The sequence below is a fragment of the Martes martes genome (assembly GCF_963455335.1).
Source record: "Martes martes genome assembly, chromosome: 7".
NCBI classification, from domain to species: Eukaryota; Metazoa; Chordata; class Mammalia; order Carnivora; family Mustelidae; genus Martes; species Martes martes.
In genome coordinates this window covers 31,049,573-31,062,566 of record NC_137894.1, presented here as the reverse complement: position 1 = coordinate 31,062,566, position 12,994 = coordinate 31,049,573, and the positions used below count along the sequence as shown (strand labels likewise).

Below are 12,994 nucleotides of genomic sequence, written 5' to 3'. Positions count from 1 at the left end.
GAGCATGTGCGCTCCAGCGAGAAGGCTCAGGGCGGGGCGAGAGCAGGCAGGCCGGAAGGCGGCCGCTTTCAGCACCAAGGACAGCAGCTGCATCCTGGCTCGTCCGTAATTGCCAGGGCAGGCTGGAATTGTTGTTGCATTTTGCATGATCAGGGATCTAGGGGATGGATGGGTAGAAGGGAGGCAGAAGATGTTAGGGGAGGAGGAGGAAACAGGTGACCCAAGAAGCCTCGAGCCTGTGATGCTATTGGCCTGGTCTGTCTCAACAGACCCTCCTCTGCTGGCAACAGCCAGGGCTGAGAGGCATGAGGAAGGGGAGTCTTCTCTCCACCACGACACTCACGTGGTATGGGGCAGCTGCAGCAGCACAAGGAGTGGTAGGCTGCGCAGCGAGTCTGAGCCAGTACATGGCTGTGCATTGCTTTGAGCTTTCAAAGTAGGTCTCCAATTACAGCCCTAATAAAGCAGGACATGCTGTAGCCACGGAACCAGAATGAGGGGCCACTTATCAGCCCCAAGCTGCCTCAGCCAGCAGAGCAAGGCCCACCAAATAGGAAAGCAAACAACTAGGCATGTGGGGTGGGCTAGCAGCCTCCACCCCCACCTGGAAGAAGAGGAGAGCTGGGTAAGCCTGGGCTTAAATAGGGAGGAGTTAGTCCCAAGGCCCTACCCTCTCCTTATGCTCATTTTAGCATTATCCCCCCACCTGCCATCCTCCACCCTGACCGCCCACCATTTCGAGCAGCCTGGCCCCTTCCTGTAGCCCCAGACAAGCTCCTTTCCCATGAGAAGCAAGGACAAGAGGGACAATTGCCTCCCCACAACGTGAGCAGACTGAAGCTGAGCAGTCTGAGTAGGCAGTGTTAAGGAGAAATGAGGCACTGTGTAGGGTATTGGGAACCTCCTGGTGCCACTTACCTCATATGACAAGAGCCACACTGCCTCTGAACACTGTTCTTCTACCATTTGGTAGAAGGTAGAAGGTATGGGGCTTCTACCATTTGGTAATCTAAAGATTATTCTATAAAAGTCACCCACTCGCTTGCCCCAACTCCCAGACCAAGATGGATCCTGGCAAAGTTGATTAGAGCAGGAGATTAGAATCGTGGGCAGGAGTCCTGCAAGGATGGGTGTGGGAGGTGGAGGGTACTAGCGTGAAGCAGCTGTGGGATAAAATACAGGCCAGGGCCAGCCATGGAGAGGGCAGAGCAGAGTAGATCCTCTCAGTCTGGCAAGGGCTGCAGGAAGAGCACCTATGGATCGGAAGGGGCAGAAGAGTTGACATCCACGAACACCCTATCTTTCCTTCCCTCCCCCTGAGAACATCCTCCCCCACAACCTGCCTACCAGAGACTGACAAGGTGAAGTCTCTGGTCTGGACTGAGGGGTCAGTGTCATTTTAATCTTATCTTTGTGGTGAAAAATTAAATGAATTATAATAAATTTCAGAATCCACATAAAAGTACCTGGTGAGTGGATGTGAGGGTGATCTGGCTGCAACATCTGTCACCCCAGTGATCACCAGGATTGGTTCAGCTGACCTGGCTGGCTAGGCAGGTGTCCCCTTCCTCCCTCACCGCTCCACATGCATCCCTCCCAAAGCTGTGCTCTCTAGATGGAGGAAGACTGTTCTTCTAGCAAGGGTGTATAGTAGCTGCCCTTCCCAGCTAGAACTTCCCAATAAGCTCTCAGGGTTCAGTCATAGAGGAACACAGGCTAGCCAAGCTTCCAAGACTCCAGACACCTCTAAATGAGGCACCACATGTGACAGTCTGTCTGTCTTTTGGGGAAAAAAAATTTTTTTTAAGTACATAATAAGTGCCTACCTCTGATCAGGGGTCCAGTACATGTCAGCTCTGGGTCACTGAGTTTACCCAGCTGGTGCTTGGTCCATACTGGGTAGATGTGAGGGAGACAGCAATGGAGGAAGGGACTCCCTTTGCTGTGTGTCCCCGCTTTCAGAGCTGATGGGGCACCTCTGGAGATCTCTCCCTTGATTTCATTACTTCCACTTCCTCCCCTAACTGGATTAGATGGCAGTCTATGAAATCCAGGGCAGCGAGATTGGCTTTCTGCCTGGAAATGAGGAGAGATGTCATTACAGGTCCTGAATCAGCATCTCACCCCAGTCCCAGGGGCCAGCTGGTCAATGGGGAGATCATCTTTGCCCCGGCTAGCTGTTCTTTCCTTTATTCTGTCCTGTATCCATCTACCCACACATCTCAAAGTGCAGAGACAACAAAACAACCCCAAAGCACCTGATTCAGATGGTATACAGAGGCACTGGGGTGTTCAGTGGGGAGACTCACAATGACTCTCATCCTCCCTAAACCATAGCCACTGGGAAAGGCAGGTGAGAGAGATAGCCAGGCTTAAAGCCCAGGGACAAAACAGGCCCAGGAGTTTTGGTTATGAAGTACAGTAAGTGCTCAGATCAGCCTCAAGGTCACCCAATGCTTCACTCTTCTCATTCCAAAAATCTTCATGTATTGCTTTCTCTTTGGAATTATCTGTCCTTGCACCCATCTGGCAGGGTAGGTGGGAGATGAGGCCCAGACTGGACTGGATTCTTCTGTCCTTGCATGACTATTCCTCACTCTACCGACATAAACCTGAAAAGACTTAATGTTAATGAATTTCTGCATACCAAATTTTATTTTTTTTAATTTATTTCTTTTATTATATATATAGAGAGAGAGCAGGGGGAGGAGGGACAGAGGGAAAGGGAGAGAATGTCAAGCAGACTCCCTACCTAGCCTGAAGCCCAACGCAGGGCTCGATCTCACGACCCTGAGATCATGACCTGAGCCGAAACCAAGAGTCCGACGCTTAACTGACTGAGCCACCTAGGTACCCCTAGGAACTTCTGCAGGCAAAATTTTATCATGAAAAGGGAGTAAAGGATCATTATGGGAAGGAGCCAAGCAGTAAAGTGAAGGGTCCTTATCCTGATTCATCCGGTTCATATGTGTGGGTTTTTATAGAAAGAGTGTCACTTTAAGGGAGGCCCACCCGTGCTCGTTCTTCCTCTGTTTGTTCAGGGTCAGACATTCAGGCACCTCTAACCCCGAGCATATCCTGTGCTGGTTGGCACTGTGCCCATTGTTCTATTTACTTCTAGCACAGATGGTGGCATGTTTATCCGCTATGTGGCCAAGACAGAGTTCCAACAACTGATGTAGGGGAGAAGCGGGTCATCCTGGAGGTCCCTACAGCCTTTGAACAACATACACGTGTTAGGGCTAACCATGGGTTTCCAAGAGAGTTTTAAACTAATCTCTTCTCTGAGGGAGCATCACACATGTCCCTAAGCCCAGGAAACATACAGTTTGGGCAGAAAAAAGAAATGGCAAATGAGCTTAGGATTAGAGAACAGTGTGAGAACAGAGAGAGTCAGCTGCTGGGCTGGAAGATCCCAGAAAAGCTTTGAGCAAGTGTGGGTGGGGGAAATCGAGATTTCCTGGAGATGCTGGTATCTGAGTGAGGTTGAGCTCTGGATCCGCAGAGATGAGAGCTGCAGTCATGCTAAGGGGAGAATGGAAGAGGAAAAAGAACCTGGAAGGACAGGGAGGAGGCCCAGCAGAGCAGAGAGAGAGGAGACTGTTTAACAGGTGATAGGTGGGAGGCTAAAGGCAGACGTGGAATGGAAAAGAAATCTTCCCAGCAAAGGGTGTCAGAGGAGAATGGCGATGTTCGAGGATGATGTTCCTGCACCAAATGTGAGAGTCCTGGGTGGCACGGTTGGGTTATTCCTGCGACAAATAGTTATTGAGCACATACAATGAGGCAGACACTGGAGATAAACAAAGTCTCTGCTGACATGTCACTTACATTCTAGTGTGGGGATGAGAGGGAAGCACACAGTAAACAAGCAAAAATCAGTTTTTTCAAGTTTAACTTTCTGGTAGAGTTAAGTACTATGAACAGTAAAAAGGGATAACGTGAATAGAGCATATATTAGAGGAGAGGTGACTTTACAGATGGTGGGCCTCTCTCTTGAAGGCCAGGGCCTCTCTGGGAAGAATATGTCTGGGCAGAAATCTGAATGATGAGAAGAGGACAGCCATGGAAAGACCCATGAGTCTATCTGGGCAGAGAGCACAGCAGAGGGAAATGCCCTGAGGCAGGAGAGGTTCGCTCATAGAAGGAATGCCAAGGACAGTGTGGTAAGGCCCCAGGGAGCGAGGGGGCAGGTGGTAGACAGGGGCCAGGCATGCCGGACCTCCTGAGCTACGAAGAGGAGAGGCTTGGGAGTTGGGGGGACATCTAAAAAGGACATCTGTGGTAGAAAGACACAGAAATTTCTTTGCACCTTCTCTTCCCAGAAGCCGGAAGACTTCTTGACTCCAAACAGCAGCCAGGTTCTGCCCATCCTGGACCCCAAGATCTTAGATGAGAAGCTGGATACCATCCGTGAGTCCTGGTCCGAGGCCACAGTGAGCTCTAGTATGGACTCCAGCCCATCTGCCTCTCAGGAAACAGAGATAGAGCCTCAGGTGCCCAAGATGTCCCATGAAATGGTGAGTGTCTCCACCCAGTGCTGGGAGGGCCAGAGCGGCGATAGGGGTCACAGGGAAGGGCTTTGATTTTCACCTGGTTCACTCCTCTAGTGGCAAGGAGACCTCCCTTCAGAAACCCTCTGTATGTGACTTACCCCCAAGCTAACATGGTGGAAGGCGTGGATTCTTCATTTTACAGAGTTTCTTCACCTTTTGAATGGAACTCCCACACAATTTCCTTTCAAGGAAACCCTTGGAACACTTGTAAGACAGGGGTCCATTGCCTTAAGCAGGGATCAGCCCAGAACTTTCTCAAGAGCATGTTCTCTGGGTAAGGGGATGCCCCTTTGAGTCATTAGTTCTAACTTCTCAAAGAGGAGATTGGGGCTCAAAGAAAAGAGGACACCATCTTTGGTCACAGGGTCTGCATCCTTGGTCATGAAATTTGCAGTTGATCAGATGCTGGGAAAGGGTTGGTGAAGTTGGCCAAGGTGGTGGCTTACTTTGGTGAGGGGTCAGTGCTGAATCCTGGCCCCTTAATGCAGAGAGGTATAGAGCAGGCCACCAAAAGACAGTCCAGTCGAAGTCCCCACTTGGGGTACCACAGGTGGATTCATGTATGGCTTCCTCCCTTCCTCCACAGCGGATCCCATGGGGAACGCTGATCAGAAAGATCCTGAGGAAAGGCCGCAGCCAAGGCCACCGTCCCCTTGGGAAGCCCTGGGACTCCCCCTCTCAGGACCTGCCCCTCTCCACCGACAGCCTCCTCATCTTCCCCTGGCACTTCTGCACCTTTCTGGAACACGTCCCATCTGATGATTAGGAAGGGTTGCTGTCTGCTGGGTGTGCCCAGATGCTCCCACAGGGGCTGCCCCTGCCCACCCTGGCACAGGAGCCAGAACACCCGTGGGCCACCTTCTGCCACTCCCTTCTCTCACCTCTGCCCCTTGGGAAAGCAGCACTCAGGGCTCACCTGCCAGCTTGGCTCTCAACCGGGTTGAAAATAAATATGGAGACCTTGTCTTTGGAGACTTTGGCAGCATGAATAGTGCCTGTGGTCAGTCTCTGTCTTCTCTTCAGGATTCAAATGTAAGAGATGACACTGGCCTGCTCAGGGGAGCCAAGAGCAGGAACTGTTCTTGAGCGAGAGGCCAAGTAACCATTGTGAGTCACGGAGGGGAGGACAAGAAAAAAGTCGCTGCAAGGGCACTAAGACAAGATTCTGGAAGGTTCTGAGCGAGTACATGGAATCTTAGGACTCCCCTATACCCACAGGCTATCAGGGCGGCTGTGAGTTGGGCACATGTGTAGAGGGAAGCGTGCCCCTTCTGGAAATCTCCCAGCACTCCCGTCGGTGGGCTGGTCTCTCTACCCTCCCCCTTGCTGGGCACCTGGCAAGATGGTGGTAAATACTGGGCCATGTGATGGAACTCCTGGCTGGACAGCAAGGCCATCGGAAAGAACCTTAGAGGGCGTCTCGTCCAATCTCCTAATTTGATGAGGGACGGCAATGAGGAGGCCTCGAGGTGGGGTGACCCTGCCCAAGGCCTCCTGATGCCACTGTCCCATGCTGCCTTGCTCATAACCAGATGAAAACAGGTAGCCGCAGAGGCCTGTATGCCCATCCCTGTGCTGTTCGGCCAACCTGACACCACTGGGTCCCTCAGACACCCATGCCATATTCAGTACACCAGGCCCGCCCTTCTCCCTTGCCCATCACAGCCTGTGTCAGACCCAGCCTGTCCCCTCCTGGTGCCTGACTCTTGGTTCCACTCCGTTTTCCCTCCCAACCCTGCCTTCAGTCCTCCAAACCATCATTTGTCCCTTCCTCCCTCCCTCCCTCCCTCTCTCTCTCTCTCTCTCACTGTGTGTGTGTGTGTGTGTCTGTCTGTCTGTCTGTCTCTCTCTCTCTTTCTTCCTTGGCTCAGATTTACCATCTGGCTTTTCCCACTTCTGGTCCTGTGCCCTAGTTTGGTCCTGGAGACCCAGCCCCCAGCTCCAGCTCCTACCCGCTCGCCAGAGCCTGCAAGAACTGGGGCAGGACCCAGACACCCACATGGCCAGCAGACCCCCGTCCCAAGCAAGAGAACGTGGGTGGGTATCAACAATGGGCAGCCCCGTGAAATCACAGGTAGCTGTGTAGCGATGGGTCACGTGTCCATAGCAACCACACAAAATTACATGGCAATCGACAAGCTCACGCAAACAGGAGACAAAGTGACAAGCACTAGAATGCTGCCAGGGAGCAGCAGACTGTAGTTACAGAACAATAGAGGAGTCCAGCCATACACGCTCTCCCCCAGCACTGGACGATAGGACACACAAACGCGGACCATGGGCGTGAACACACGTATAGTGTGCAAGCCACAGACAGAGTCACAGAACAAGAAAGAGACTCGAGCAGCCCTGAAACACATCTGGGTGGCAGTGGCTCCAGGCACCATCACAGTGGGTGACTCCTGGGAGGCTGGAGGGAAGTGGCAGTGGACCCCCGGTGACATGATGGTGGTTGAGTGGCGAGCCAGCGATGACCTGCCTCCCTTCTCTCTCCGCCTGTGTGTCCAGGCTGTTAGCCTCTCAGTAGCTCCGGATTCCTGGAGTGTGTCTGTCTAGGAGCATGGTCCCCAGAGCCCAAGAAACAATTTTGCTTCTGAGTCCCTCCAGAGCCTACTCTGGCTTAAGAGGAAATGGAACAGTTTCTGGAGGAAGGAGCACCTTGGGAAGGGAGAAGGGAGTGGAGGGGACACAGGGTCTGTGCCCTCTCTGCCTGGAGGCCGCAGACGCTCCCCACTGCCCCAGGGCCTGCCAGTCTCAGCCCCATAGCCCCAACGAGCCCCAGCAGGCTCCCTTCCCCTAATGTACCCTTGGGTCTGCCTTCACACCCAGCAGCAATTCATCTCAGACTGGTTTTAACACACGCCTTTCAGATGCCACTTTGTCCACGTGGTGCAAAGCCTCTGTCCTGAGTGGGTTCCCTGCAGGACTTGGCAGGGCTTGGCAGGGCTGGAGGAAGCCTCCACTTCCCTTCTGAACAGCCCAGGAAGTCATTTTTGGAAGACGTGGGCTTTTGAGTGTGAAGAGTGCAACATTAAGAGTCCTCTTGAACTTGGTAACTCCTGAACATTAAACAACTTGTAAGCATTACCCTTCACCCCCAGACCCCACCCCCTCCCCAAGCCCACCTCATGCTGAGCCAGGCAACTTCAAGAGTGGGGAAGATGAGGGGCTGGTTCCATTCACAGAGAACTTATAAACCACATGCCCTGGGCCAGGATTTCGCCCCCCACCCCCAACCCCGCCGGCTCCCTGGCAGCACCCAGCAACCTTAGTAATTCCTCCAGCCTTCCCGAAAACCAGAACCCCACCCCCACCCCGGCCAGGTGCCCAGTGCTGTGTGCAGCTGTGCAGGGGGGAGGGGGAGGGAGGAAGAGGCCAAGGCCCTGAGCCCTGGAGCTTCTCAGCCGGCAGGAGCAAGCCACACTCCAGGAAGCAACAGAGCGACACAGAGCGGCACGCAGGAAATATTTGGCAAGGGATAAAATGGCAAAAGGGCATGGCCCAGACCATTTATCTTCTTAAGTGTCACGCTCACCCTGTGTTGCTGGGAACACCTAGTGAGCCCTCAGTAGAGAGAGAGGAGCAAGGAAGGCTTCCTGGAGGAGGCAAAAGTACTATTCAAGACTTGTGCGTCCAGTGTTGTTTGTAGGGCAGAAATTCCCGAACAGGATCTTCATCCTCTTCCCTCTGGCTCCCTCCCTCAATTCACCACGCCTTGTTTTTCTTTCTCCCTCTCTCTCTCTCTCTCTTCCTGTGTCTCTCTCTCCCCACCCCCCATGTCTGCCTCTCCCTGCTTCTGCCTTTCTTCGGTTTTCTCAATTTCTTTCTGAGTTTCTGGCTTTCTCTCTCTCTCTGACTCCCTCTGCTTCCCTCCCTCCCTCCCTTCCTCTTTCCCTCCCCTGCTCAGAGGAGATTTGTGGCAGACCAGAGGCCCTCATACCAGCAGATGAATAATTGACAAGGGTTGTTTAAAGATTCAGTGGAGTTTTTCCAAGCTCACCACACTGGAATAACTCATTTCTTTCATTCTCTCTTTGAAAGCCTTTCCCCCCCATCCATCTCTCCCCTTCCTTGTCCCCACACGCCCGCCCCCACTCTGAGCACAGCTTTCCTCTCTCTCCCTTTCTTAAGTCTGCTGGACCCCAGAATGATCCCTTGATCCTCATTTCTTTAACTTCACCTCCCGCTCACACCACCCCATTTAACCTCTCCTAAGGGTGGTGGGTTGAATTCAGCTCCTCCGGGTGCCATTTCCCCAAGAAAGAGGGCCGCATTTCATGGGCGAGGAGAAGGAAGGCTCGAGGAACCCCTCTCATCGCACAGCAGCAAGGTGGGGTTGGGACCACCAGAGGGCAGGTCTCCCAGCCCAGGGACCCCTCCCCACCCCACCCCCCAAGCATGTGGAGAGGGGCTGACTCTGTTTCGCCTTCCCAGGATGGTTCTGAGCACTGTGTCCCTGAGCTTCATAACACGGGAGAGCTGCTTACCCTGCTCTAACTGCCCTGTAGGGCCAGATGGAACTGAGGACGAGCCTTCATAAAGGGGCGGGGGACGGGTGGTGTGGCAGAGATTCCTGCGAGCATGGTCCTGCCTCCCTGCCTGGAGTGGCCCAAGGGTGCCCAGCCATCCCTGTTTGCCCACGACCGAGGGGTCCCCGAGCCGTAGGACTTGCAGTGGTAAACCCGTGGCATGGGCCCTCCCCTCTCCAGCCCTGCTCCCTTGGTGGTTGCCACACCCTCAGCCACCTGGCACACACCCTCTTCCCACCCAGCCCTGCTCCACACTGTCCCCTGCTCTCACAGAGCTCTCACCACCTCCCTGTAGTGACCTTGAACTCCCTTCCCCTCTCTGAGCCCCAGTTCCTTCCTCTGTCAGCCGAGGAAGTTGGAACAGATATCCTGAAGTCCCACGGGCTCCTGTGCTGTGACCAGAGCCTTGGTCCTGCCCTCAGGCCCCTGCCCAGGATGAGGTCCACAGGCCGGTGAAGCTGAGCAGCTCAGGGCAGGCCCCGCTCCCCAGGCACCACCTGGTGGCAGGTGACGGGTCCTGCCAGTCGTTTCCTGCTTGCGACACTGACCGCATGGGTGACTTGCAGGAATAACCATCTGGGGTGATGGGATCCCAAAGTCCAGGACCCTGGGGTTGGCCCCCAGGAGCAACAGGAACACTGACTCCAACCTGGGAGACAGACCCCCACCAGGGGGCCCTGATACTTGGGACCACAAGGGGCAGAGAAAACAGGAAAATCAGAGCAAGACAGGGAGAGAGAACTTAACCTCAAGAGCCTCCAACCAGAAGCACTTGACTCGGTGTCCCGCCCCGGCCTCCCCACACAAACCACCAGACACATTCCTGAAACATGGCTGTCACCTTATTCCTCTCGCTACAGCCCCTCACCGTCTGTAGTCCCTAGCTCCACTGCCCAGTGCCCACAGCCCTCCATTTGCCAGGTCTGCCTTCTGTCTTCTGTCCCATCACCTCTACAAGCCCCCCTGTCCTTCCATCTGGCCAGAGGCCCAAGAAGGGACATATGCTCATCACATAAGCACCTTACCACACTCACCCACACCAGCCCTCCCCAGCTCGTCCCCTGAACTCCTGCAGCCTCCCAGCTCTGAGCCCAGGAGCTGGCACTAGGGGGAGGGGGGAGCCTAAACACAGATCTTGGAGATGTCCCTGTCGCAGCTGGCTGCCGGACTCAGCTGAGCCCCTCAACAGCTCCCGGCTCTGTCCTTCTCTTCTTCCACCAGCTCTTACATATATGGAGAGAGAGAGAAAGAGGGCAAGCTCCCAAATGTTTGAGGAAGGGGGGGAGGGGAGAAAGGTAGGAAAGAAGCAATAAGGAGACCCTCATCAGGTACCCTGTTCTCCAAACCCCCCACGATCCTTCCTCTCCTTCTCTCGTGAAGCCCTAGCAGACTTCGGTCTCCACCACTCAAGAGCTGTGTGACCTTGGAAAAGTCACGCCACCTCTCTGGGCCTGTCTCCTCATTGTTAAGTGGAGGGAATGCTCTTCCCTGTGCCCCTCCTAAGGCCACAAGGATTAACAAGAGCAGATGACCCTGTGCTGGAAACCTAAGGGCTGTCCACTGTGTGCGAGGCTTAGGACTGGTCACAGAGCTCATGGGCCCTTCGAGATGGAGGGGGAAGCAGGGGTGGGGGGAAGCGCTACAGACCTCCGCCCTCTGACCCTTTCTCCAGATGGGCCGTTCCCAGACCCCTGGCCCACTCCTCTCCCCTCCTTGCCCCCGCCCTCCGAGTCTCTGGTGGGCCATTCTCCTCCCCCATCCATCACCTGGGACTAAAGAGATTAATAAACAAGACTCATAACTCAGCAGCTGGGATGCAGCAGATATTTACGGCTCCGTTTCAATTTGCAGAGAGATTAAGTGTTTGTCGATTTATTGTCTCTTGGTGTGTGTGAGCGCTGAGCAAGGCCCCCCACAGGCCAGCCGCCCTCCCCCACTCCACATACTCACACACTTGAGGGCGTACCACCCCCCACCTGGTCCCTGGAGCAGGCAGGGAGCCCGGTGCTGCCCAGCTCTGGAAAGCCACTGGAGTGGACTTGTCTTCCTGATCAACTTGACCAGAGAGGCAAGTGACCTTGGCCCCAGGAGCGGGCCCCCCGACCCATAGAACAGGGTTATTAGACAAGATGGGGGGTACCATCCTTAGACAATTCAGAGGGTCCTTCCTGGCCTTCCTCCATACTCATTTCTCCCCATGGGACAAAGGTCCATGGGGCTGGGTGAGTGTGCCCTAGAGCTCAAGGTCCACAATTCTAGATCACTTTCTGGGTATCCAACACCCCAGGATTCCCTGCTCAGATGGACCTGAGCCTGCTCTTAAGAACCATGGAGACCACCCCGGAGTGGAGTACTTTCAGGGAGAAGCCTGGTTAGGTGCAGGGGGTGGCCCTTTGGGGAGGGAGGGTGGCACATGCTGAGAGCCTCTTCTCTTATGCCCCTGTCGCAGGCCCCACAGATATTAGGGATCGGATCTGGAAGGGGAGGCACATGTCCGTCTGAAGAGAAAGACTCCCAGCCCAGCTGGGGAGGAGTCTGCAGGGGCCAAGGGACTGAGACAGCCTGGGGAGACTGGTGGGAAAGGGGGCACCAGCCCCAAGGGCCACCCCAAGTAGGAAAGTGCTTGAGGAGCCAAGAAGGGGGGCACAGAGAACAAATGTCAAGTGCTTCCCCACCCCCACGGACCTTGAGCTACCTCTCTCCTTCCATGTTGACTTTGCAGTCTGGCAGAGGCATTCATTAATTCATTCGTTCAGCCAGCTTTCTGCGCATATGCCATGTGCCACACCCTGTTACCTTGCCCTGCAGAGCCCTCTCAGCTGTGCGGGTAACAGAGAGTCGAGTCCCGTCTCCACCACTCAAGAACCCTGTGACCTTGGGTAAATCACTCCACCTCTCTGGACCTGTCTCTTCCACTGAGTGGAGGGAATACTCTCCCTGTACCCGAATGTTGAGGCTTTGGAGAGGATTAACAAGAGAGTGGATGGCAGTGCTGAGGAAACCGAGGGTGCTTCTCCCGTTTGCAGGAGGCGTATTAATAGTTGCGGTGTTCGTGGGCCCTTTGAGCTGGGGAAAGGGCAGGGAAGGGGGGAGCAGCTACCTCACCCAGGCCTCCCCCTCTGACCCTTCTCCGGAGGCACATCCCCAAGCTCAGTGACAGTGACAAAAAGGTAACTCCCTACAAAAGTCCTGAGGAAGCCCCAGTTCAGGAGGAAAGACACATCGGGGATCCGTGCAGGAGGGTGACCAGAACTGGGGTGCAGTCTGCTCAAGGGATTGTGGGGGCACAGGGGGGAGCATCCCTAACCTTAACCCCTATCCCACCCTGCCCCAGATTTCAGTCATCAGCGGTTGTTGCCATGAAAGCCGTGACAGATCTTGGATTTGTTGGTAGAAAAGAAGTATAGGTTAGTGAACTTGTTCCTGTAAGAGGAATCTGTTGAGTTGAGATTACCTGTGTGTCTGTGTGTCCATCTGCCTCCATACCTCTCTCCCAGGTGGGAAAATGTTGGCCTGGGGTCTCACCGAGAGACATTGTGGGGGTCCTCAAGCTACTCCCTTCCTTACAGGCTAGTCCTCAAGATAGGACCTCAGTTTCTTTTTCTGTAAAATGGGAAAAATGTATTCCAGCAGTGAGAGATGAGGAAGTCTTAGGGTGTGGAGGTGAGAACTTGAAGGAATAGATGGGACAGAGGGTTGGCCAAATCTGGGTCTGCCCCCAAGCACCTAAAGATCGGGCTGGGAAGGGATGTGGGTGAGGGGCCCACTGGAGCAGAGCCCCACCCCCACCCCCCGGAGGAGCAAGAAAATGAACAGCCAAGGGCACATAGGCTGAGAGGGGCGCCTAGAGACCTGGGTCCGGTTCTGACTCTGCCTCTGACCTGAGCAGTTGGCCCGCCTGCACCCCTC

General features: G+C 54.5%; 1 protein-coding gene across 1 annotated transcript in view; it reads left to right on the top strand.

The window, feature by feature from the left end:
* CCDC33 (coiled-coil domain containing 33) overlaps nucleotides 1–12,994 on the top strand; it is a gene marked incomplete at both ends in the record, with an annotated part of 101,028 nt that overhangs the window by 59,710 nt on the left and 28,324 nt on the right. The window contains one exon of the mRNA XM_080809663.1: nucleotides 4,326–4,520. Coding sequence (XP_080665789.1) covers nucleotides 4,326–4,520 — 195 coding nt within the window. The remainder of the gene's footprint in view (nucleotides 1–4,325; nucleotides 4,521–12,994) is intronic.